We start from the raw sequence: 25,780 nt of genomic DNA on the forward strand, positions 1-25,780 counted from the left end.
GTGGATAACGCTAGCAAATACCAGTTGAAAGTAGTTAAATCAAGTGAGTAAAATAGGCGAGATGATACAACTCACAGTTCGTTGGTACAGTTAGTTATTACCACCACAATAAATCCAAAGCGATCTCCTTCCTGGAATCTTCCTTAATATATTCCTAGGTACTTTCTATCCCGTCGTAGTCTGTAAGGTAGATCACCGCTCGTTGATTCGCTGACAGCATAACTCGACACAGCAAGAAGGAAACACGCTTTTCACGAAGTACAGAATTTGTATTGTTTGGATGCATTCATATTTCTTTGTTTTCGTTTAAACAAAAGCTATTCGGTATGCAGAGAAGCGGAACAAGCTGAGATTTAGTGAGAGATACGAAGTGGTACAATTTGAGTAATGCTAAGTTACAAAGAAAGTACTGATGCACAATGGTCAGAAGGACCACCAAATGAGCAGCCATGTCAACAGAAGCGCAGGGCACTGTTGTGTGTGAGCGTTCAGTGCTATAAAGTAAATCGTCAGATAGTTTTCTGCCAGGTGAACTGGTGCATGGCTATCTCCGGATTTTATTATATGTGAGAATTGTTCAAAAAAGACCCCTAGATGACCATAATTGGATTATTATTTATTTGGTGACCTGGGCCGACCTGGCAAACTATCTTACGAATTACAGTTCTTACTTTGAACTTCGGGGATATGAGGAATGAACGGCTTGATTGGTTCTTATTCACTCCGCCTAGCACACGATCTACAGGGATGCACAAACGGACGGAAAACCTGCGATCCTATATCGGTTTTGTTCCAACTCTGTTTCCTTGGACAGCCCAGAAAATCCCTCTGCTCAGAAAATTGCACATCCCAGTTTGCTGACCTCGAATGTGACTTCACTTGAGTCCAAAAAACTTAAGTGTATCAGACCGGTGATGGAACAGCTCTGCCATACTCGGAGTCATGCCCTTCCTACTCTCGAGTGCGCCCTTATGCCCACGCGTTCCTTAAACTGCAAATATGCACAGGCTCCTCACCTGTGCATACATGCCTCCATTACATGTTCACAGAGGACGTAACCCTCATTGAGCGTGTCCAGCGAGCCGCCACGAGAACGGTTGCCGGCCTCAAATCCGTGGACAACGAAACGCGTCTCACGATGCTCGATTTCCTTCCCCTGGAGTACCGTTGCCTCCGAGGGGCCGTGATCCTTACTTATGCCCTGTTTGAACAAAGCTTGGCAAACAGGTTTTTTTACCGTTAACCCAACAAGCGCACGGCGGGGACATAGAAAGGAGATTGTCAAACTCAGAGCACACACATTCATTAGACAAGATTTTTTCTCATTTCGGGTAGTAGGTGCGTGGAGTGACCTTCCTCCGGCGGTTGTTCACGCCTCTTCTAGAACCCAGTTTAAAGCACTATTAGACACTTATTTATGCGAATCCTCGCGCTGGCAAGCATATTGCCCTGCACTGAGAAGATGAACAGCAGTGTTACACCATTTTTCATTTGTGCCTTTCAGGTGAACGACAGCCACTGACCAACAAGAACAAAAGCGACCCGGGAAACTTGAGCAATAGCGTCGACCTGTGTATCAATCCGTGAATCCGCGAAGCACCGGTTTGCATTTCCCTATGCTTTTACATTTAGTGAGAGATACGAAGTGGTACAATTTGAGTAATGCTAAGTTACAAAGAAAGTCCTAATGCACAATGGTCAGAAGGATCACCAAATGAGCAGCCATGTCAACAGAAGCGCAGGGCACTGTTGTGTGTGAGCGTTCAGTGCTATAAAGTAAATCGTCAGATAGTTTTCTACCAGGTGAACTGGTGCATGGCTATCTCCGGATTTTATTATATGTGAGAATTGTTCAAAAAAGACCCCTAGATGACCATAATTGGATTATTATTTATTTGGTGACCTGGACCGACCTGGCAAACTATCTTACGAATTACAGTTCTTACTTTGAACTTCGGGGATATGAGGAATGAACGGCTTGATTGGTTCTTATTCACTCCACCTAGCACACGATCTACAGGGATGCCCAAACGGACGGAAAACCTGCGATCCTATATCGGTTTTGTTCCAACTCTGTTTCCTTGGACAGCCCAGAAAATCCCTCTGCTCAGAAAATTGCACATCCCAGTTTGCTGACCTCGAATGTGACTTCACTTGAGTCCAAAAAACTTAAGTGTATCAGACCGGTGATGGAACAGCTCTGCCATACTCGGAGTCATGCCCTTCCTACTCTCGAGTGCGCCCTTATGCCCACGCGTTCCTTAAACTGCAAATATGCACAGGCTCCTCACCTGTGCATACATGCCTCCATTACATGTTCACAGAAGACGTAACCCTCATTGAGCGTGTCCAGCGAGCCGCCACGAGAATGGTTGCCCGCCTCAAATCCGTGAACTGCGAAACGCGTCCCGTGATGCTCGATCTCCTCCCACTGTAGTACCGTCGCCTCCGAGGGGACCTAATTCTTACTTACGCCGTGTTTCAACAAAGCTTGGCAAAAAGTTATTTTACCGTTGAACCAGCAAATACAGGGTGGGGACATAGTAAGAAATTTTTCAAGCCCAGAGCACGCACATTCATTAGACAAAATTTTTTCTAATCTCGGGTAGTAGGTGCGTGGAATGACCTTCCTCCGACGGTTGTTCACGCTCCTTCTGGAACCCAGTTTAAAGCACTATTGAACACTTATTTATGCTAATCCTCGCGCTGGTGAGCATACTGCCCCACGCTGAGAACTTATAGAGCAGTGCTACACCCTTTTTTCACTTGTGCCTTTCAGGTGAACGACAGACACTGACCGACAAGAACAAAAGCGACCCGGGAAACTTGAGCAATAGTTTCGATTCTGAGTATCAATCCGTGAATCCGTGAACCTTCAAACACTTCTGAATTTAAACATTTTTGTGTGTATGTGCTTCCAGCAAAACCAATGACTTTTTATGCAGTTCGCGTTCCAGCCCGTTTGTTGTCAACATCTTTACCTTCCAAGCAACTTATATGCTCGGCACTCCAACGGCGACATCTATGTGTCTCTACAGTTTCACTATATACCGTGTTTCTGAGATTTCTGTTACCACTTATCCATCGCTAATCCCTCCATTTCATCATCCACAATTTTGTTCTTTGGGACCCTGGCCATGGGCCCAACAGACCAAGGCCATGAGGCCTCAGGGGTGGTTTTAGGTTTTAGGTCAGTTTGACCGGCTAGATGATGCCTGATTCGCTGCTCCACCAGATCTGATGTTCTGCTTCCTCATTTCCTACTGTTTACAACATTCCTGTCGTGTGTCAAGCTGACGCCCTATTGATTTGCTGTCCCTCGCTTTGGTTTTTGCCCGCCACCTTCAAATCCTAGCGATCTGTTGTTGCTCGATATTCCTTCCAAAAAACGCATTGTAACCGTGCTTCCAAGCCCCTGCCGATTTAGTGGTGACAACGCCAACATCGGATGATACCGCTTGGTACGCTGTCTCCTCTCCCATAACCCCATGAACTCGCAGCCCCGGCCAGCCATGCCTTTATTCAAACGGTAACTCATGCCAGGCGGCATGTCACCCACGTATTGGTAATAAACCTTACCCTCATTACATATCGGTGTATAATACGTCCTAGTTATGAAGAAGCAAAGCTTACTTTGGCTTGTTTTTTCCAGTTAGAGTTAGGGTTAGAGACGAGAGCACCGGTCACTACACAGAGGTGATGGAGTGATCCGGGGTAGGGACTTGACCAGAACGAGGCACAATTTGTAAGGGGAAAAGGTAAGAACAACCAGGCCGGCAACGCAACATATTAAGATCAAGTAAGAGTTTACGTCCTACAGTTGCCTAAGACAAGTCAGGGGGTAAAAAGATATGATAACAGGATTTTCTACATGCCCACAAACTATCATTTTGCTAACCTCGTTTGCGCACTTCAAGTGATTCATAGAGGAGGTCTTTGGGTAGTCGGGTATCAATGAGGCGGCGGCAATTTCACAGGTAAGGAATTTTCCACGGACTAAGAAAGTGTGCGATGCGTGAAGTTTCGCTGCTGCTCAGGAAGGCTGTTCCAGATGTGAGCGTAGTAAACTAGAAAGAAGTGGTGGGGTAGGTGTATACGAGCTGGATGACAAACTAAGAGGCTGCAGGAGTTACGGAATCCGTAGCCAGGAAGTGAGCTTACGTTTTGACTAGCCTCCGCTATAGAGGCGGTTTTGCACAGCGAATGGTGTAAGAGAGTTAGGTCCACCTTGAACAAACTGAGCCATAGTGGTTCAAGGCCTGTGATTTGACGACGAGGGCGGTAAGAGAAGGGCTAGGACCGAGGGACCAACTACATCGTTAATAAGCATTGGACGCTTTCAGTTGCAAGCCTACAATATTGGGTACAAAGAAGAGGAGAATGTAGGACAGAATTCCACGATTGGTCGTACACGTAGCTTAAAATTACGACCATTGTTTCTGCTGGTGAAAGGAGAGCGGTATAAAAAACTGGGCCTGTGTGGTATAGCAACATGGAACCGCACCTGGTGGGAAAAGCTAAATACACAGGAGAATCTGAGGCCATTGTATTTGATCTGCGTGATATGAATAATGAGACTTCCATCCATTGTGAATGGATCAGCCTTGAGGGAGCAGTGTCAGGAAGTTAAGCAGGATTTTGTGGAAAATGAGCTAACGCAGAGTCGTTTGACCAGCGAGTCAGTGAATCTAAGTCTTGCTCAGTCTGGAGGAATGTAAGAGCTTGTGCAACTACGACTGCATACGAGACTCTGTACCATATCTTTCTGTGTGCTTATAACGACTGTCCCTAAATCTCTCGTACTATAATGACATATATTAGCAAAATCAAGCCTCGCGACCTCTAGTCTGCTAGATACAAACACATCCCTGTCCCGCCTCATTTATTCACTTGTTGTCACGGTGGTAAACACTAAGTTTTTTCGCTCTATTACTGCACTCCATTCTATCGGATGTCCCCTTAATCTCGCCGGGCTTTGTTAGTCACATCCCATTACCTCGTCTTTCCAAGCTCCGGCCTTCGACAATACCTGCTTCAAACGCCCTATTTTCGTGTTATCCACTCCAACTGGCTTGTGATTCACACCTACATCGGACGCCGCTCTGTTTGCGGAAGCTTCTGGAGCCCCCTACAACTTTCCTCCCATTCACGACAATGCAAAAATCGCATGATTGACAATTCCTACGTCAACTGCATGCCCTCCTCCCAAACGTACCGTTTCCGCAAGAGAACTTCATTATTCGCCCTCTACAATGAAAGAAGGGTAAAATGAAATGAAAAAACTTTTGCCTGGCGCCTGTGTTTCCGGCCTGAACTTCTCCAGAGCAATCTTCCTATGGGTAGAAAAATTCGTTGATAGAGGAACAACAAATATTAACAGATACTCACCGAATTCACGCGATATTACGCCTCAGATGCAGCTGGATATGCAGAGCTCCACGCTTTTCTTTAGGCTGTAATAACTCGATTCTAAGGTCAACTCATCGTGCAAATACACAACACCACCAGATATAACCGACCTCATGCCTGCAAGCTCTGAGCTATCTTGGTTGCGCACAAACCAGCCAATGCCTGTCTCACATAATCACCTATGCGTCACCTTGCGTCGACTACATGCCTGTTATCTGTACCTGAATATCGATGATCGTTTTTGATACTTGGGGGTGTCGCCTCATTGCAGTGGTTAGGAAGTGTGACGACTTTTGACTCTCGCGTCAAAAGGCTTTCTAGCAGACCTTTTTGGTACGTCTTCCGGTTTCGAGCCCCCAGTGTGAACACAGCTGTCTTACTGCCCAGTTTGAATGGCATCAATGAACCACCGTAAATCCGCGATGGACCCAAAAATACCCTACCTAAAACGACAACTCTAAACGACTCGTTCAAGATGTTCGTGAACGGGGCTGTGTACGAACCTAAGTACGGCGTTGCGATGAGTGTTCCGTGACTATCATACACACTAGTCTGAAGTTCAACATAGTTCTGATATCTCCCAGACGAGCATGGAATATTCACCAACAAAACCGTCTCATTCCGTTTAACTCATGTAAGGACTTAAGAGCAGTGGCAAACTCATTGTGCCGTTTGCTTTTTCTGCCCACAAACCCAATGGTTCATACAATGCCACTATTGGTAGCTCCTACATCGAAGAACAGATTCGGCCTTACGCCAGATATGGCGTGTGCTGACCATGGAAATGGGAAAAATTTACTAGCTGTGATGATGCATCAACGGGACGCTTGACGCAATCATAGGAGAACTTTTCATCTACAGGTCGCGAATGGCTGCTCCCTTTTGAGCTAGTGTGAACGTTAAAAGAGCGTGATTATTTTGAGAATATTTTCAAATCCAATGGAGAAGAAAACACGCAATGTAACCACATTTTTCAACTAGATTTCCCACCATTCTCAGGGAGACAAGGCGTGAAGCCACCGGCGGCTATTAAAATACGAATTACGCGCCCACAGCGAACTCCGAGTTCGTTTAAACAACTCCAAAAGGGGTGATTTTAAGGATCCGAAATTAAACCATGAAACACCAAAGCATTATGCTAAAGATTCCCTCCTCCAAACGACGGTTTCCGAGATATGTTGGGTGTGTGTCTATTGCTTGGCGTACACGTGCAGTTAATTTCAATTTGCCGCCCTCACTCTGTTCCTAAGTGGGACCGGATGGTTTAAATCCATGCTCTACGTGACACGCGCACCCGGTGTTCCTTGAGTCAGTCAAGGCTTGCCGCTTGATAATCGCGGGGTGCACTGACGGGTCGTACCGGCAACTAAAGAAAACACTGATTTAGCGTATTTGTGTGATTCCTGTGTCGTGTGGCATTGCGTGTCAACTTTAGCTTGTCCACGAAGCGTGAAAGCTGCTGGTAAAATCTTTCTTTCGGCTACTGCTGTGAGAATGTTGTTGGTGAATGGGACACCGACCCAAGCAATGCCTGTGCGAATGGCCGAAATAACGCACAGGGAACTGCGACTCCTGATTACTGGAAACAGGCGAATGCTGGATGGCGACATGAATTGTGAGGTGCGCGTACATGCACTTGCTAGAGTGTTAACCGCCCAAGAATTTTCGGGGTTTGTATCAAAGATAGGCTTCTATCAATAGCTTGCTTCTCTTGCTGCAGTGGACGCGGAGCCCCGTCGTCTTTCTGCTAAACTTCCCACCGGTCATGGTAGCAAACGGTGTGCCTCTTACACTCTCACATGGAAACTAGCTGTGGAGGAAGGCATCCTGGATGGCATATTAGAGGCTATCAGGCTGGCGAACATATTCCCTTGAGCACTCGTTTGAGTTCTCAAAGTGATTGTTGATCACGATTTGAAAAAAATGAAATAATCTACACTGCGCACGAGTAGCCCACTTACGATGAACACTTACACATAATACGAAGCTGGGGCCGGTTCTGGGGAGCAATCCAGAATCACCGACACTCAGGACGGTCGCTGTCCGGTGAACAGTTACTTACTCGGCCACGTTATCAAAGTGGACCATGCACTGGAGTAAATCGCTTGTCTGGGAAGCACACGCCATCAAATGTCTCGGAGTGCGTGAAAATAGCACCCAATTACGCCTCGGCCAGACAGCATTATTGGCTCTCATTCGTGGTGTCATTTTATCCATCAAGTACGCCATAACCAGCATGTGCTTGACCAAAGTGGATGACTTACGCGGTGCGTAGCCTTCACTTTTAAAGAAGCGTGCACATCCGTTCGCCCCATTAAATCAGTCACAAAGAAGGTGCGCAGCCTCTACCCAGGTAGTGAAAATCACATGCTCTGCCGTGCGTGGCAACAACATTTACGTCTGAAAAACGTTGAAGCAGGGCCACTTGAACTTGAAGGCGGCTGTAGCAGCTGACGCGGAAGCTGTGATGTCTCGAATGACCAGCGTCTTCCTGAAGTCATCCGCAACGTATTGCTGCACATCGATTGAGAGAGTATCACACTTCTTGAAGTATTCACACATCAGGCGTCAACTGATGGCGGTTGAAAAAATGCTGATGACCTTTGGGTTCACGCTGAGAAACAAGAATGAACTATTATTAGTAAGAAACGTGGGGTCTATATTTTTAACTAATCCGAGCTACACTTGAAGCTGGCCCCTCATTCCGACCAATCAAATGCGGGCTAGGCTTGTTGGCCGTTGCGGCACCTAATTACTGAGGGTAAGACAGCTTTCACGGATTAACAGATTGATACACAGGATCGAAGCTTTTTGCCCAGGTTTTCCAGGTCGGTTTTGTTCTTAAAATTCAGCGGCTGTCGTTCACCTGAAAGGCACTAATGAAAAACGGCGTACCGCTGCTCTTTAAGTTCTCAGTGCGGGTCAGTATGCTCACCAGTGCGAGAACTCGCATAAATAAGTGTCTAATAGTGCTTTGAACTGGGTTCTAGAAGAAGCGTGGACAACCTTTGGAGGAAATTTATTCCACGCAGGAAAAAAAGATCAATGAAATTGTGCGACCTGAGCTTGAAAGTATCCTTACCATTTCACCGCCGTGTTTTCTGGGTCAACGGCGAAAAACCTGTTGGCCAAGCCTTCTTCAAACAAGACATAAGCAGGGATTATGTACACTAGGAGGCGACGGTACTCCAGGGAATCGCGTTTCGTAGTCCACGGATTTGAGGACTGCAACCATTTTCGTAGCACCCCGCTGGGCACGTTCAATGGGGGTTTTGGGTTCCGCCTTATACTACTTTACCTAGAATTAAGGCGAAACATACATCCCGGAGTCATTCTGGGACTTGATATCGGATATTTATAGTCACTGGAGCGAAATGTCGAAAGCTGCACTGGGTGCCGTGATCGATTTCCACCTTTGGTAAAACCCTGAAAGACTCCAGGCACATTCGGTACGCTGTGTGATGTCCTTGCCACTCACAAATTGACTGCAGAATCTCGGAAAATGTGCGAAACGTGACCCAGAAGTCCCAATGCACGTAAGAGGATATGATTTACTACTGACTGATTTCGCTTGGAGAACTGGATGCTGAAATCATGCGAAATTCGGTCTTCACTATCGATTCGACGATACGGAGCCATGGTTGGAAACTTCCCAAATTGGTGTTAAAGATTATTTTTAGTATCTTTTGTCCACTTGATAGTGACTTGCTGAAACTATCTTCCAGGTTCGGTCGTGAAGTACGGATGTACGTATGGAATTTAAAGCTAGATGTAAGGACTGAACACAGGCTGAATTGACCTCGCCATATATTTGCACTGTGCTGGTACGGCGCTACTAGTCTTCCTGAGGCACTGGATATCTGACAAAACAATGGTAATTCTTGGATCTAGGTTAAATGTTCCCGAACATAATCTGGCCCCACGAACTGTCAGAAGTTAAGTGGAAGTGGGCCTGCTCACCGAACGTGAAGTCTGGTAGACTTGAAAGTCTAAGGAAATAAAAGACCAGGAAAGGCGGGAACGCCGTAAGATTACTTCAGTTGATCCTTGCGTCCGGTCCGCCTGTGAGCGAAATCATCAAAGATTAAAGTGGCACGACCATCCTGAACAAATAAGAATGAGGAAGAACATAGAGGAAGAAGGAGAAGAGGGACATCGACCCCTGGACCGAGTAATTCGAACAGCAATTCTCGTGGCCATCCGCTGTCACTCATTTGAATTTTGCAGCTGAAGTAATATCCTAGACGATGAAGTGAAACCACCTACGGTATCGTTTGTTAATGATAGCATGTGTTCTCTCAAGTGTTACCGAGCTCCTTGTTCGGAGGACCCCCATTCACATTGTTCAAAGATGGGGTTGAGTCCTCAATAAGCGTTTTCTGATATCCTTGCATGCATTTGGGAAGGGGAGACTGTCCCAGACCATGAGGAGAATCGGTGATAGTTCCTATTTCCAAAAGGAGGCTCTTAGTGAGTGTGGTAATCACAGGAGTAAGAGCTTCATCCCAGTTGTAACGAGGCTCTTGGCGTTACTATTCCATCGCCGCTTAATAATGGCTCGTGAAACTGACTCATGACAAGGAGTCGGGATTACGGCCTGGTAGCAGTCTCTATGACAGGTGCTAGAACAACGCTATGCGTACAAACAACCAGCAATTTTCGCATTCCTGGATTTCTAAGAGGCATTCGACTCAGTTGGCCTACCTTTTCTCCTTGACGCGCCCATCAAGGAATGACCCGGAAGTGGACATAAGTTTTTTGTATTCTCGGAATTTCGGACGTGTGAGAGTATACAGAGGGCTCTCGGAAAGCTTCAGCACACAGTGTCCACTCTCCATCCATATTTAATTTCGTGATCGATATTGTAATAAGAAACTCTTAAATGTCATCTAAACCCTAGTCTGCACATAACTGCTTACGAAAACTTAGTCGATCTGGAATAAGCAGGTGACATCGTTTTAATCGTTGAATGGGAATAGAAAATGCAGGTGTTCTACAGATAAACTGACCAAAGTCGTCTGGCTTGTTTTTCGCACCTACAAAGTAGAAGGACATGCAGTCACTCGACGCACCTCTTACATTTCAAGGAAAGGCACTCGAATTCGTGGAGCATTTTGCGGATCTTGAAAGTTGCCTCGATTGTTGTGTTGCAGATGAGGTCAGTGCACGATTCTGCAAGGCTCGAGTCGCGTTCGCTATTCTGAGACACCTATGGCGTCAAAGCGGTACATATGAAGGGACGTGCGTATCAGACTTTTTGGTTCTGCGGCTATCGGAATAAACCTGTCCGAGAAGCGAAACTGAGACGTGTTCAGGCCTTCGGCAACTGTTGTCTCAGGACAACAGCTTGTGGGGATTGGTTTTTCCTTGGATCCGTAAGGAGGCAATTATAAAGTGAGTTTTGGGTCGTGCACCGGGGACATCCATCGAAAAATGCGTCCAAAACCAGAAGCTGTGTTTGTCAGGCCACGCGTTGCGCATATCAAACAGTCGTTTACCTATTAGAGTGCTAGTTCCCGCGCCCAATACGGACTGGTTGAAGCAGAGGGTGGTCAACCCCTGACCAGGCAGATGGGTATGAAAGAGATTACGGAAAGTCTGGGTTCTGTCGGTGAGACTCGACTTCCAGGATGGGGACTGTGTGATCCCTACTGCACCTGATTGCAGAAGTTGCAATATTCGGCTGCTAGTCGATATCAGTAGTGTGCTTGTTGTCATTTTCAATCAATCCTCAAACACTACACGGCGCCTGGCGCAAGTAGTCTGTACCCCGCGCTATCAAAGAAAGTGGCAAAGTCCTGATGGGCAGTCTAGATCTATACTGAAGAAGATTGGGAACTACTATCATCCTAGTTTTCAAAAATGGTGTAAGAACGTCACACAAAAACCGTCGTGCCATCAGCGTGGTATTCGTCACATCTAAGGCGCTCTCTGGCATTATTTTGCGCAGTTTTGATCGATTATCGAGTGACATCCGTGAGAAGCAAGCCCTGGTCAAGGATGCATCAACTATATCTTCACTTTGAGACAAATTATTAAACAGTGCCACTGTTTAAATGCCCCACGTTGGTTGTTTTTCCTGATCTGAAATCTGCTTTTGACACTCGATTGTGAGAATCTTTGGTGGTGTCTGTCGATCAAAGGTGTCCCAAATTCATGCCCTTGTGAGGGCACTGTATGCGAATTCCTGTGGGCGCGTACGAATATCTGTCGAACTTTTGCACGTAGTGAGATGCAAACAAACGCATTTTCCCTTTGTTTCAGAAAACATTTAGAGCGACTGGGTTTAAAAGCATATGGAGTTGCCAGGCTGGATTTCTCGCAACATTTTGACCCCACTCAGTAGCCAGATGCTACGCCAATCGTACAAACTTCGGAAACCCTTCGAATCCAGACGATGACAATGACACTGGGGAATACAATCCAAGCTATCACTCCTGACATTCTTACAGTACAGGTGCCCCAGCTTGGTCAAGTTGCCAAAGAAACACCAACCAAATAACTTGAAAACCGTTGGAATTGTATAGCAGACAAGTGGTCTACCCACTAAGTTGTGACAAGGTACATGCCATATAAAACATTAACTGACAAGCAACACAGAACATTCGTCCCCTGTTAGTCCTTTAAAAATATATTCCTCTGCACGTCTCTAGTCAGACTAAGTTCAGTGGAATTTTGTGTCCTTCCATCCTACACACCCAGGACTTCATTGTGTGTTTATGTTTTATGATTGCCTACGAGGATCAAATTGTGTACCCTTAGCAACCATATTCACTATTCTGTTCATAGCTCGGTCAACTTCATCTGATGATATCATCCTGAACGTTGGTTCCCTATATTGAAGTCTGGGCCCGTGTCGTTTACTTTTCATCCTGTTTGCAAGATGGCAAAGAAAAAAGAATCCCATAATAAAAAGTCGACCAAAGGGAAGTCTACGCGCGAGAAACTTATCACTAGTCAACTCCATCGCTTGGGGAAAGTCGGTGGACTGAAAGATCTTCGACTTGGACAGCGAGGTCGGCATGGTGCACCAGAACAATCTGCTTTGCAGAGGCACATAGTGGAGAAGCTTGTGAGTTTTCCTACTTTGAGATATCATTTGTGACAATAGCGACAACTAGATAAAGTCACTTTTGAACAAGACGAAGATGACCCAATGCACCGCGCGGCATTTGGAGATGGAAACAAAATGAGCTCGTTGCACTTCCGCCTTGACGACCAAGCAGACGGTGGAATTCAAGGTTTTTTCGACTTATTCCGCGATAATTTTTCCTTCAGCTGATGCTGCCGAGGAGTTCTTTGGCCGTGCACGTGATTCAGGCTCATTCAGGGACGCTCTGTCGGAGAAAATAGCAGCTTCAAAGCTCGAAAAACTTAAACGCGTCGAAGAGAACGAGGAACAGAGGGGACGTTTAAAAACGGTGGATACGGAATGGTCGCAGAAAATAAGATTCATGCTTTCCCAAATCCCTTCCTTGAAGTCCAAGGTATGCGTCGTCTTGTGCGGGTAAACGTTGTTAGGTTGTACCATCGGCGAGGTCGCGAGGAAATCAAACCTCAGTTTCCGCACTTCTTGAAGAGCTAAGTACTGACAGAAAAATCACTCCTGCGGATGTGAAAACATCGGAGGGCTCTGAAGAAAAACACCTTAAAAAACTTCAAATGGTTATCGAAAGCCGATTAGCTGCGTAAGTTTTTTTAAAAGTCGATCTGTGTTGGTATCTTGTACTATTCCGATACGCTTTTGCTGTTGCGAGCACTGTATGATATCTATCGAGCATACATGGTATGCTTATGTTACCTCCCTTCATTAGACTACCGGAGAACTTCGGAAGTATTCTCTACTTGTAATCTCTACTTCGATATCCATTCGCGAATCGAACACGACGAAATACCAGGCTTGCCAACTAGTAATACTGCTATTACTGATAATAATAACAGTAATAATAATCGTCGAGTCATAAAACCGTTTCGGTGCCCGAAACTATCCACAGGAAGCATACGGGCTGGGATACTGCCGGGTTGCCCAAGACTAGACAGCAGTTGAGATTCCAAGGTTGGTTTTGAACGACGCACCATCCGGTTGATAAGTCCCCACTTTAACCACTGATTCATCTCGTGCTCAAGCTTGCTAAAGAGGAAGTACAACAGCTGTATGACTAGGGGTATACATGATTGATCTCAGCTAGACTCCAGGTCCCAGAAGAATGTCTTCCAACTGGAGTACTTTTGAGGATGTTAGCTTATTCGGTTGTCCTTGCCCGATCCCTCCGGGTTGTCGGGTAGTCTGCTTCACAAAATGGCCTACTGATTAACCGGAAACAGGTGTTCAGGTTTTTTTGGTTGACAATGGTATCTTGTGGTTTGTCCAAAGACGGTGTAAAAAATATCTTCGCGACCTACCGGTGACTGCGCAGCGAAGCATCAGTGTTCAACCCTGTTGTTATGCTGTCGATGATGATGATGATATACTAAGAAAGTGATGCTGAGAGTTTTCTGTCTCTACTCGAACTCTATTTCATATCTTTTGACCAAATCAGCATGCATCAAGTCAGCCACTGTATCAACATAAACTTGGGAGTCTACACAATTTCTTCCGCACCAGTTTTTACGAGTTTCTCACGAATGCTTTCGGGTTATATTCATCTGGCACGTAGTTCCCTCACCACCCTCACTTCCATAGGACTCGATAACACGCATGCCGTGGTGGCGATCGCAATAGTCCTGTGTAGTCCGCCCATTTCTTTGGATACCTAACCAAAGCGATGCCCGAATTATAATCCGATTGTTAACATGTTCAAATATATTGTTTGAAGGTTTCAAGAGAAACGACGCAAACAAGTTTGCGTATATTAATGTCTGATTTGATGACGACGCGTTGATTGTCTGGTAACTTGTGGTTACGTGTTCAGGTTGCCGGTATGGAACCTACCACGCCCCGTGCAAACTCCCCTTAGGAACACAAAGCTGGCTTATGCGGTTGCAAGGCCACCCCGTCCGTCATGCTCATGTACAGTTTTCATGCCGATTCTGGATAGTTTCAGTCAGCTTTGTAACATACACCAAACTGTTGTTCAATGTCAACCGGCTAAGTACGGACTGATAGTGCTAACAGCAACTTTCCAATATCTTGTCGTAAGCAAATTGGACAATACTCTCGCATGCGAGCAGCAACTTTCCCGCTGGTTTGACTGACATATATTACACGACAGCAGAGAGCTAGCATCTTACAGACCTATCATGCGTACAGGCTTTAAAGTTTATGTATGGAGTTAGGTGCAAAATTCTGACGCTGAATTCTCTGAAAGGCGCTCTTGTAAGCCTATCAGGATGACTGATTTTGTTAGTGATCACTGGCCATTATTTCCATCTCCGACTAAGAAGTATCTTTTGGGCAGACTTTGCTCGCACAGTTGATTAGTCGGTGGATCGCCTTGACTAATCGAATGTAAGTCCTTGAACTTGACGTACTAACATTTTGGGCTTTTAAGCATGTTGATGTCTAGAATTGTTGCATTTCTTCCCACATCCATGAACGCATCCATGAGCTTCTCCGAGGCGAGGTAAATACGTATATACCATTCCCTGTTTGGCAACACTCGTGGAAATTTCGTCCACAAATCGGTGGCAGAAATGCGTTAGCTTAGCAGCTTCCTTCCTTTTCCTCAAGAAAATATCACACAGGGGAAGGCTGAGAGGGGAGCCCATAGTGACTTCATTGCTTTATCCATTAAGCATTGCGTTAAACCTGGGTTCTTTCAGGCCCGTAATAGAGCTAGGATGTGTGTCGTTGAACCGTTCAATGTAGCCACATACAAAGTCTTTGGTATCCTGAAGAGCGATGTTTGTGAAATGGGAGGCAGTTAGGTACTATCTGAGTTTACGAAATCGTGTATTTATGTCATGTAACTTTTTTTGCTTACAAAAGCTGGACGTGTCTTGTTCAATCTATGTTGAAAAGCTCAGGGCGATTAGGGCCCGTTGTAGTTGGATACCATGCCATTCAATTTCGATTGGTTAATTAGCAGCCATAACACCTTTTCACTGCGTAACTGCCCTAAGGTTGCACGAGGGCTGTGATACTGCCAGGTTACCAAAGCCTAGACAGAGGAAGTCGGTCAGTAAATCGCACTCTAAACAACTCCGCCATTTCGCCCCTAATTAGCAGCAATCAACTTGCAAAAAGTCTTGCGGACGTATGGTCTCGGTAACGACTGCTATGGCAAATACAGCCATAAAATACGGAATAGCAACATAAAGGTGCTGAAAGCTTTACAGTGAGTATAAATCAAGGACACAGTCTAACTAATTTGCTGTATGGAAGTTTTGTTTTGGGGATAAAGTAGTATCAAGTCTTCCACATGCCTTTTGTTGGTGACAAGGGGAGTTCAAGTGACCGAGTAGGTCAGATGGTTCTAAAGTCCTCCGGCGCACGGCCTCGGAACTGTTTGGCGGCACCCGGTTCCACAGGTTGATCTAGTGGTTGTTGTGGATCAAGTGAGCGACGATCGTACTGGTCACGTGACTGACTAGTGCAGTTCTCAAGTGGGTTAGTCTTCGCCTACGAATTATATCGGATAGGATCTGAGACGTGCGATCCACATAGTCTGATGAGCACTGGAAAACGTGTGAATAAAAGACCGTTGATTAATCATGGGTCATCTTTCTGCGTTCGAGATTCGTGTTGAGCACTGGACCCTAATGAGGTGTACCTTCACTTTGACTACGCTGGAAATCCGTTCCAAGGCAGTGGTTAGACGACGGGTCAGTGTTTCAGAAGCCACGCTCCTAAAAGGAAGACGGATGTAGCTGAGATTTTTCACGACTGGTCGTGGTTAACTATTGACTTTTTGAGAGAGCGCTTGCGTGCAGCCTACTTTCAGTGCAGCTGAATCAGGACTGGCTGCAAAAACTAGGACAGCTTCCGCAAGGAGTCGAACAGAATCTAATAAAGAATGGTTGAAGTATGTGATGCAGAGCATGGATCAGTTATGCGCAACGGTAAATTTGTATGCGCGCGATCGCAAGCTGTTTTTCTTCCAGTCCCTACTTAGTTGTTTATGTTTGACGCTGTTTTGTTTGTGTTCACTTCGTTCGCCTTTGACTTATTTCAGCCTAGCTGGTGTGTAGGTATGCAGGCTATTCAGAGCTTGAATGTCATGATCCTCTTTCTCTGTGAACGGCTCGCCTAAAAACACCGTTTCTTTACCGTTCATCCGTCCTCGTTTTTAGTTGCCTGTCGAGTTTTACTCACCCTATCAACAGCATTGAACACAGTTATTCCAACGTTGTTGTTTCAGACCGGTCGACCATTCATCGATTTCTGCAGAGCCTGTGAGTCCAGGAAATACAAAATTGACCGAAGTAAGTGACAAAGATTACTACGTTCGTTTGACGAAGAAAAAAGACAGACCCGATTAGAATTAATTTCAACACTGTGGGCAATGTGGACCTTGGCACCTTTATAATAACTGGATTTCTGTGCACCGTAAAGTCCAGAAAAACTCGTAGTTACCTTAATAAAAACTCCACTAGATGTAGAAAAGGAGACAACGAAAGGAACGTTTTTCACAACACAGCTTGTTGAGCGCCTATTTTCTCTATTCCCACACAATACTGTTTAGTGTGCAATCAAGTCCCGAAGAATTCAACCGCATGGATACTTTAGTTCGTGTTGACACTCCTAATTTGGGCACAGAAGGATCAGGCAAGTGGCCATTTGATTGACAGTTTCAGGCTGCTATCAATGAACTACGTGCCCCTGACTGGTTTTCACTGTCTGGGGATTTTATTTGGAGCGGAACTGTCTGTTTGTGTCAGCTGTTGACTTATTCAGATGATCGTCTGTTTTCTGGTGAGCGAACAGAGTTATTTAACAGAATAGTCACGGGTCTGTCCAGAGGATCAACCGATGGGTTTTGATTCGTACCAAGTGTTTTAATGAATCTGGGGTCGGATACTAGGAGGCTCGGTTCCGGTTTTTTTTAGCACATTCCATTCCTCAACGGAAAAGAAACATCTTGTCCGGTATCTTGGAGCATTTTAACCGATGGACTGGACCTTGACTGACGCTAAGTAAGATTGCAGGAGGCAGCATTTAGAGGGAATGTGAACCTACGAAACTGGCAACCTTGCACTACCTCAGCCCTCGTGCTCCTTCCAGGTTCATGACAGCTAGGTGCTAAAAGGATGTTACGAATGAACGGTTTATCTTTTGGCAAACGTACGTGTGTTTGGTCACTGACCCAAAAAGCGCGCTGCAGAACACCACTCACCAACTAGTGGGGGTCCTCATAAAGAGCTTTTCGCTTGTGAAATGGTCGTTCTCTCGAAATCCCCTAAAAAGTGAGGTCCATGTGAATCTTCTTCGTTGATACTTTCCAGTTTTAAGTTTTGTTTTATCAAATATTCCATATTGGGAGATTGTAATCTTAGTTGTTAGTGTTCGTTGACTAAGGTTGATTGCACTTGATCCTTGGACCAGATTTATGCGACAGGTTTCGCTTGTGCAATTGTTTGATTTCTTTGAGACATCAAAGCCACATTTAGACTTCGACAATTTCTGGGGTACAATTTGGTTCTGTTGATACGATTAGCTTTATCGAAGCGTTGGAAACACTAAGCGCTAAGACTTGACCTCTGCGGTAGTCTAAACCCACGTGAATTTGTGAATAGTCCATGGCTGAAAAACTGAACCGGTCGTAAAACTGGTGGCTCTCGTCTCCTGTTCCTGTTATCTTCTCAATGGTTGCGTTGAAAATTTTCACCAGATTTATCTTCACTCTGTCCACTGGCATGTGTAAGCTTACCTTCCTCTTGCTTTTTCCGATCTGATTCAGCTGATCCGATCCAATCTCTCAAAGAGGCCACCCACAAGTGTCATTTGTCACGCCTTCAAGTGTACATAAGCTCGCGCTACTCACTGTCCTTTGTAAAGCCCATTGCTTATTCATATTCGCGCTTCCAGTGGCCCGAGCATGCAAATTTTGTGGTAGGTGAAGATCTTCACAAAGGGCGCGGTAGTTCCATGGGTGCCGATACTCTCAGCGGATTTTGTATAGGTCAACACATAGGAAATCATAAATTATAACCATTAAATCATAAATCTGGATTTCCTGTCATCCAACGAATTTTACAGAAAAATGCTCGCCCAAGACGATCGACCAGCCAGCAGTAGCTGAAGATGGCGATCCATTTACTTTGTCCTAACGCTCAAACTGCACTGAGTCTCCTGACCCGGTTTCTTGCCACGCGATTTCCCTTCACAGAATGCATTATTACGCGTCTTGTTGCGAATGCCGGAACACGAAAGGAAGACCGTTGACTTTCTCGCAGACCGATTGGGTCAAGCTCAGTTCCGTAATCTGAAGGATATTATTCGGCACCTGTATCTGGCCCAGTTGCTTGTGCAACATTTTCATACCAAATCCGCGCGTGATGTGCGAACGACTCCTATCGAAACACACAAGTCCAAGGGAAGCGCAGTTTTGTCTCCTGAACTGGTGAATGTGCTTGCTCGAATGTGGAATCAGGCAGGATCATCATCGAGTTCGGGTAAACAGGAACCTTTCAAGGAGTGTTCGGGCGATGAAGATCGAAAACTTCTTGTTCTGCGTCGGAGCATGGTGGACACTGAGCTGTAAGTGGACACATTTTTTCTTTAATTGACGCTACTCAGGTCATTGAAAACCCTGAGCAGTCGTGCCCTAGTTCTCGATTAATCTATCTTGGCTCTTCGTTGAGGACCATTATGAAGATATGTGGCTAAGAACACTGATTAGAAAATTAATTTGATGAGTTTGTGAGACTCAAGTGAAATTTTACTGAATCGGGATAGATGAGTGGTTAAGGTCCATAGTTGGAATCTGACCTAAGCATCTCGATCCCTCTAATCTGGGCTTTGTCGGTCTGGCAGTATTTCGGCCCACGTGCTTACCTCAGGTGGCGTGACAGCTATGCAGCGAGCTGAGCGACTGTTGTTCCTAATATTCTTCCCAGTAATCATGAGGTTAATGGACACTGGACGATCCATGGCCGGTTTGGTGTCCTTGTTAGAAGAAGCCTGATTCTTTGCTGTTCCGTCCTTTTTGATCGATGTACTGGACCTCGTGCTAAGTGCGAGGGGCGGGGCTTTTGAAACGCCTACCATCTCCGATTTCATTGATGTCTCATCACTAATAGGGCGTCATGTGCTTTTTTCTGATGCCTGACAGCAAATCTGCCATTGGTTCACCATTAAGCTCGTTGCAATGGCTCCGCGGAATCTCACCCTATAAGGTCATGCTCCTGGACATGCAGTCACTGAAGAAAGGTGCCGGAGCAACGCCATACGTATAAATAACCCACAAGTTTAATACTCTTAGATTTTCAAGGCGCATTAGACTTTGTTGGCCAGTCCCCCTTAACACGCTTGCTCATCCAGGAACGCCCCGGGTTTTAATTTTAATAGACTCTCTGTGTAAATGTGGATCTCCAAAAGCCTCTGTACAACAAGTGGCAGACAGGGATGACCAGTATCGGGTTCTGTTCGCTTTCGGGATCGATGAGGTAATATGACGAATGCAAGATCTTCAAAACCCTGCTGACCTTGTCGGCCTGAAATATATGCAGATGATGCACGAATCTCTAAGGCTCAAGTCGCGTATTCTGATTTCAGACACTTATGGCGGCAAAGCGGTATGTCACCGAATCTCAAGGGACGTGTATATGAAGCTACAGTAGGGGCTGTTTTTATATGCCTGAGACGTGGCCTCTGTGAGAAGCGGAACCGAGACGCCTTCAGGTATTCAACAACCGTCGTCTTAAAACCATATTTTATGTAAGCTAGTGCCGGTGAATCCGCGACGAAACAAGGCTTTCCTATAAATTATGGTTGTATAGCAACGAAGGATCAGTGTTGAACACCGATGTGCTGTCGATGCTGATGGCAGCTGCGGTTAGTCCTCAGTCTTCAGTTCACTACTGCATCTGTAATCTGCCAATGGTGGATAAAGCCTTGAGTCTTTTCTGTTCCTATATCTTTGCTTTGGTAAAAATCATTCTGTAGGTAAACATTGTCCAGACAAATCGTGCCACTTCGCCGTTACTTAAAATTAACTCTGACAGTCCTCGAGCTTATTTTGTATTTTCATCCAATCGCACTCCAATGAAAGCGTCACACGTATGTCAATTTTTCATTATCTATTGATAGTGAATCCTACGACAAGTTGGATATTAACTGGGTGGAGTCTCCCACCAAGTTACCTCGAGAACAATTACCTCTCATCCGACTTGCCTGTCTGAACCGATTAGCTCACCTGTCACTGGAGATTCACCAACTTTACGCGAAGCTTTTGCCCGCTTGTGTCTGTGCACAGCTGTTTGCCTCAATGCGAACCAGTCTGACGGCCTTAGACATGTCCCGTTTGCCGGAAAAGCTGAGGTTACACATCACCGAGCTTCAGCAGTTGATTGACCTAACTGTCACGGCTCCTACACCTAACCCACTGTCTTTCAACGCGCGTCTCACAATCCTGTCATCTGAACAGTCCTCCAACGCGAGGACATTGAAGAAATTGGGATTAGTCCCGCAATTGGAACCGAGGTTCGAGGAACGGTGAGTTACTGTTAGATTATTGTAGTGGGAATCACCACTATTGTTCTGTAGAGGGTTGTCTGCTTACATTGTTACACATGAATGATTTATGCATGTTTTTCAATAGTTCTTTCAAGTGAAATGGGGTCTTGTGTAGTCCCCCCACATTAGGCCGACCTGGAAAGCTCGTACGATTTTCCGCTCGAACGGCCTTCCTCCCTGGGTAATCAGCAACTCGGAACTATTCTTTTTCTCTGTGAATATCCTCCACTCGGTGATTACCGTTGACAACAGCACCGGCGAATTACGTCGCTGGTGCTTTACTGCCGCACGACCTTCTCACTATTTCAATAAAGCTTTATGATCGAAAGAAGAAAGGAATGGGGTAGGGATGGGGCCTAGGGCTAACCTAGGCCCTGAGGAGCGTGAACCTTCAACTCGCAGTCCGACAGTATGGATAGAAACTGACGGCATCAACCCCACTGGCCTCGTAAAACGCGAACGAACCCACGGGTCCCAGCTGTAATAGAGAGGCGACCGTTTATTACCATGTGCTACTTAATGGAATCGTAATAGGAAATGAAGGCTTCTAATTTGAGTGAATGAAACGTTGGCTTAGTTTCTACTTTCTCACTACCGTTTGTGATAGAGGAATTGTGGGAACTGGAAATCATTCTTGAAACATATACACGCACATTGGGATTCGCAAGAGAACAAAGGATTGTCCATCGGTGGTCGTGGATCATGAAAGCTGCTGAACTAATCTTTGGTTGCGACTGAAACCACAATTGGTTGGACAGAAACAACTCACGATGATGCCTGGTTCCCAGTGTTGAACACCTTTTTCTCCTCTGTAGCTGACAGTCATATACAGCCATTACTCATACAGCCATTACTCATACAGCCATTACTCAAATATTTAAGACATCCCCGCCTCAGTGGTCATTTGGTAGGCGGATTTACCGAATATCCACAACCTTTTCTCATTGCTCACACTATCTTTTTTCGTCATCCTAATTTAGCGTGAAACTGATGGATGTATTTAGTAGTTGAACGCAAAACAAAGTTCCAAGCATATATGATGACACCCCATCAGAACCAAGGCATTCTGAGGACTAAGTCTATTCAGGGTCATGATTGTCATATCGACCGGCCTTGTCCAACTGGGGCCTTAGATCTGTGCTGGATGGATAGGTGATGTATCATGAAAACCAACTTGTCGAGCTACTTCATACTTTTTCATATAAAATCGCCGCCGTAAAGTACTACTAGACCTGATACGAAACAGAAACAGCAGCTTCTGTGTATGAAATGAAAGGGAGTCTAAATAGGCCGGTATTACTCATTCACCGTGTGTTCCGTTTGCAGTTACTGTACGTCGTCCATTGTATTGCCACTGCATTAGCTTGAACTCATTGTCCATACTGGGAAGGATAAATAGATAACTCTTCCTCATTCTCATTATCAAAGAGATATTTGCATTTGTTGTGCCTCTTGACGTTGTGGATGTTATTTATTAATTATTCATTTATTTATTATTTACTGGCTTGAAAAGTTTGCTGACACAAACAGCAGCTTCTGTGTATGAAATGAAAGGGAGTCTAAATAGGCCGGTATTACTCATTCACCGTGTGTTCCGTTTGCAGTTACTGTACGTCGTCCATTGTATTGCCACTGCATTAGCTTGAACTCATTGTCCATACTGGGAAGGATAAATAGATAACTCTTCCTCATTCTCATTATCAAAGAGATATTTGCATTTGTTGTGCCTCTTGACGTTGTGGATGTTATTTATTAATTATTCATTTATTTATTATTTACTGGCTTGAAAAGTTCGCTGACACAGGATAACTTGCCAGGATGCCCGTGGTTTGAACTCTACCGTGGCTTTTCGGTTGTTCTTGTCTGAAGCTGGGAAACGTGACAGTCCTCGTGCCTCCCTCGGGTCGCATGACAACCTGCCATGGAAACAGAGGCATTGCTGAATGATTCGATTTTAGCTTTTCGATTTTTTGTTATACTGTTGTGACCACTTTCACCTCCCTATTTCTCACTCAGCCTGGATGCGCGCCGTCCGAAAGCTGGTGATCTTAAACGTTCTTTGAAACGAAAAGTCGCACGCGAGAAACGTGGTGCAATGCGTGAAATCCGCCGCGATGGCGAGTTCCTCGCTGCTCACCAGCTCAAAATGACCAAGACAAGGTACGTTTCCGTGCCGTAGTCGTTTGATTTTAAGCCTAAATATGTTCGTGTTCTAGTAGATGGCCTGGCATTAGTGACTGGTTTTCGCAGGCACAGTAGGAGAAAAAGTAGTTCGATCTTCTCATGTAAAGTTTACTCGAATTACATTACAAGTGTAGCTGACCCACGCATCGTACGCTAGCTAGGCGCTATCGATTGTTGTTCCTACCCATGAAGCCTTTGTATTTTCGATTCCTAGCCAAATGGCGTGATCGACGTAGTCCGTGTTCTTCCGAGCCCCAACGAGTGATTCGTGCATTTCGACCCTAAGTGAATTCCACGTCGAATGGTAATGCCATACGCTGAAATCGATTCTTTTATCCAGACAACTACAAGTAGAGTTTTATCGTTTTTTGGTCATACTTCGAAAAGGGTGTATTTGACAGTGAAGTTTTGAGACTCGAATAATCACTTTCCTAGCTGTATACGTTCCGCCTAAGGTGCCGTACACCTTTTTTATGTCTGAATTTGTGATACGTTTCCGCCGCTTGACGCATCTCCTCATTTTTCTCTACAGTGACGAAACGCGCAACAAGAAAACTCAGGCAATTCTGAACTCTCTGCGAGCAATTGAAGACTGAGTACTTACTATCTCAGATCATTGTAAATAAATTCTTGGTGATCTTGTTTCCTTCATTCAGCTGTTTGATCAAAGGAATGTGATTGTTAACTTCATCGTTCACGGTCTCAACACTGTCTCTTGTAGTTCGACTCATTGTCTCAATGATGGATAGCCTGTGCTTCAGTATTCTGGATCCCTTCGAGGTATGCTTGCTTTGTTTGACACAACCACCCCTTGGGACAGAAGCGCCCCTGAAGCGATGGTCGTATCAATTTCCGCGTGTTACGTTATGTTGACTGGTGTTACCCGGTTCTCATGAAGCGTAACAGCCCAACACACGAGATGAGCAATGCTCGTTTTACGAAAAGTTGAACCGAAGGTCTGCGAATATTCTGACAATCAAAGAGGCGTTTTTTGCGACTTTGATAGCCCATGCACAGACCTATCTCATGTTTCGGGTAGCTGTCTGAATGGTTGACTGACTCCGCATTCCGGAGTAATTGTACTTCCACACTATCCCCACACTTAATCCCTTTCATTGGTGCATCACGCAAAATCCACGTTAAATACCAGTTTTAGCTCAAAATTCCGATCAGAAGCCGCTGTATGGTAGCATGCTCTACGCAGAAGGTCGCCATCGCAAGCATTTTCCCGGTTGTTCACTGCGGTTTGCCTATTTTGGAACACATGTATGGGGTGACTTCTTGTTGAGTAGCCAATCGGATGTCATCAGAGCACTGATTACATATTTGGGTCCTTTTTACTCGGTCTCACGTACCGACCATATCCTCATGTCAACCACGTTAAATGTTCAAAGTTTACATCGTATACGAAGGTCGTGTTTTGGTTTACATCTGCTGGCAAGGTTTTCTACCCACCCTCTTCCAATATGCTGGTAGGCAAATTTTAGGGAAGACTCAAAATTGATCATGACAAAGTCATCCGGTCACTTCTGTTTTGAACTCGGTTTATTTACTGGTCAACTGACTGCGGTCGTTTCAAGCGAGGGGATCACGGGAATTCAATTAGTAGTCGTATCCAACCGCTTCTCGATATCCAGCAACCTGTACGCTGGGATCTGGTAGCACAGCACTTATCGTATTGAAGAATCCTCGGGAAAAAAGGTTTCTCTATCGAACAGACGATTTTCTATCCTGCTCGAATAAACAAATCACCCTCTCAAAACCGAGTGGGAAACATCAGCACCATAGTTAGCGGCATCACTGTCGACAGTGATATGATCTTTATTGCCTATGTGTATCACTGTTTTATTACTGTCAATGATAATGAAGGTGATCTTTAGTGAGAAAACTGGTTTGCTTCGGATGAATTCATGGTCACGTTCGATTAGTCCTCTTTCTCTGGTGAGTCTCTACCATGACAGTAGGGGAGCACTGCACTCAAGCTTTGTCGTCAATGGTGCTTGTCTTTTATCGTGCCGGGGTTTGGGCTTCGGACATCTGACTACGAGACAGAGGTGTTACTACTACTCCACGGGTGCACGCTGCACACACCGGAATTGTATGCTGATTTAATGCTGCAAGGAGGTAGTCAACGACCTTGAGTTTTGATGGTNGATGGTGGTCAGTTGAAGTTTTCGTGTGATTCCTGCTGACTGTCCTCGAATTAGCTGCTAATTCATTCATCAAGACGACGGATGATACCCTGCTTCCTTCAATTTCAGCATGTTAGCTTTGATTCGTGGTATTCCAGTATGATAACCGGGTACCATGCATCCAGGAGAAAACAAGACTTGATGTGCTATTTTTGGTCATCAGTGTTCAACTAAAAATACAAAGTACCAAATGATGAGATCATTGGTTCTCCTACATACGGCGCGGCAGATTTAATTTCACGTTTTCCACCATATGGTGCGCTAGTGAAAAATGGTTGTTTTTTGTCAGCGACCGATTGTCTTGGGGTCAAAAATAGCGTTGACTATGTATGTCTATCACGGTGATTTTGACCGTATACCTTAAAGGGCTTGGTGTTTG

General features: G+C 45.3%; 1 protein-coding gene across 1 annotated transcript; it reads left to right on the forward strand.

Moving 5' to 3' along the window:
• Positions 1 to 12,253: 12,253 nt before the first annotated feature.
• On the forward strand, positions 12,254 to 23,856 carry T265_11580 (hypothetical protein; the record flags this gene model as incomplete). The annotated part of the gene is made up of 9 exons (XM_009178268.1): positions 12,254 to 12,481; positions 12,521 to 12,650; positions 12,688 to 12,896; positions 12,931 to 13,097; positions 16,710 to 16,773; positions 18,678 to 19,048; positions 20,600 to 21,004; positions 23,042 to 23,185; positions 23,742 to 23,856. 9 exons carry the CDS (start codon positions 12,293 to 12,295, stop codon positions 23,803 to 23,805), a joined length of 1,743 nt encoding a protein of 580 aa, XP_009176532.1.
• Between the last annotated feature and the right edge of the window lie 1,924 nt (positions 23,857 to 25,780).

Source organism: Opisthorchis viverrini, assembly GCF_000715545.1.
Source record: "Opisthorchis viverrini unplaced genomic scaffold opera_v5_526, whole genome shotgun sequence".
Taxonomy (NCBI): Eukaryota; Metazoa; Platyhelminthes; class Trematoda; order Opisthorchiida; family Opisthorchiidae; genus Opisthorchis; species Opisthorchis viverrini.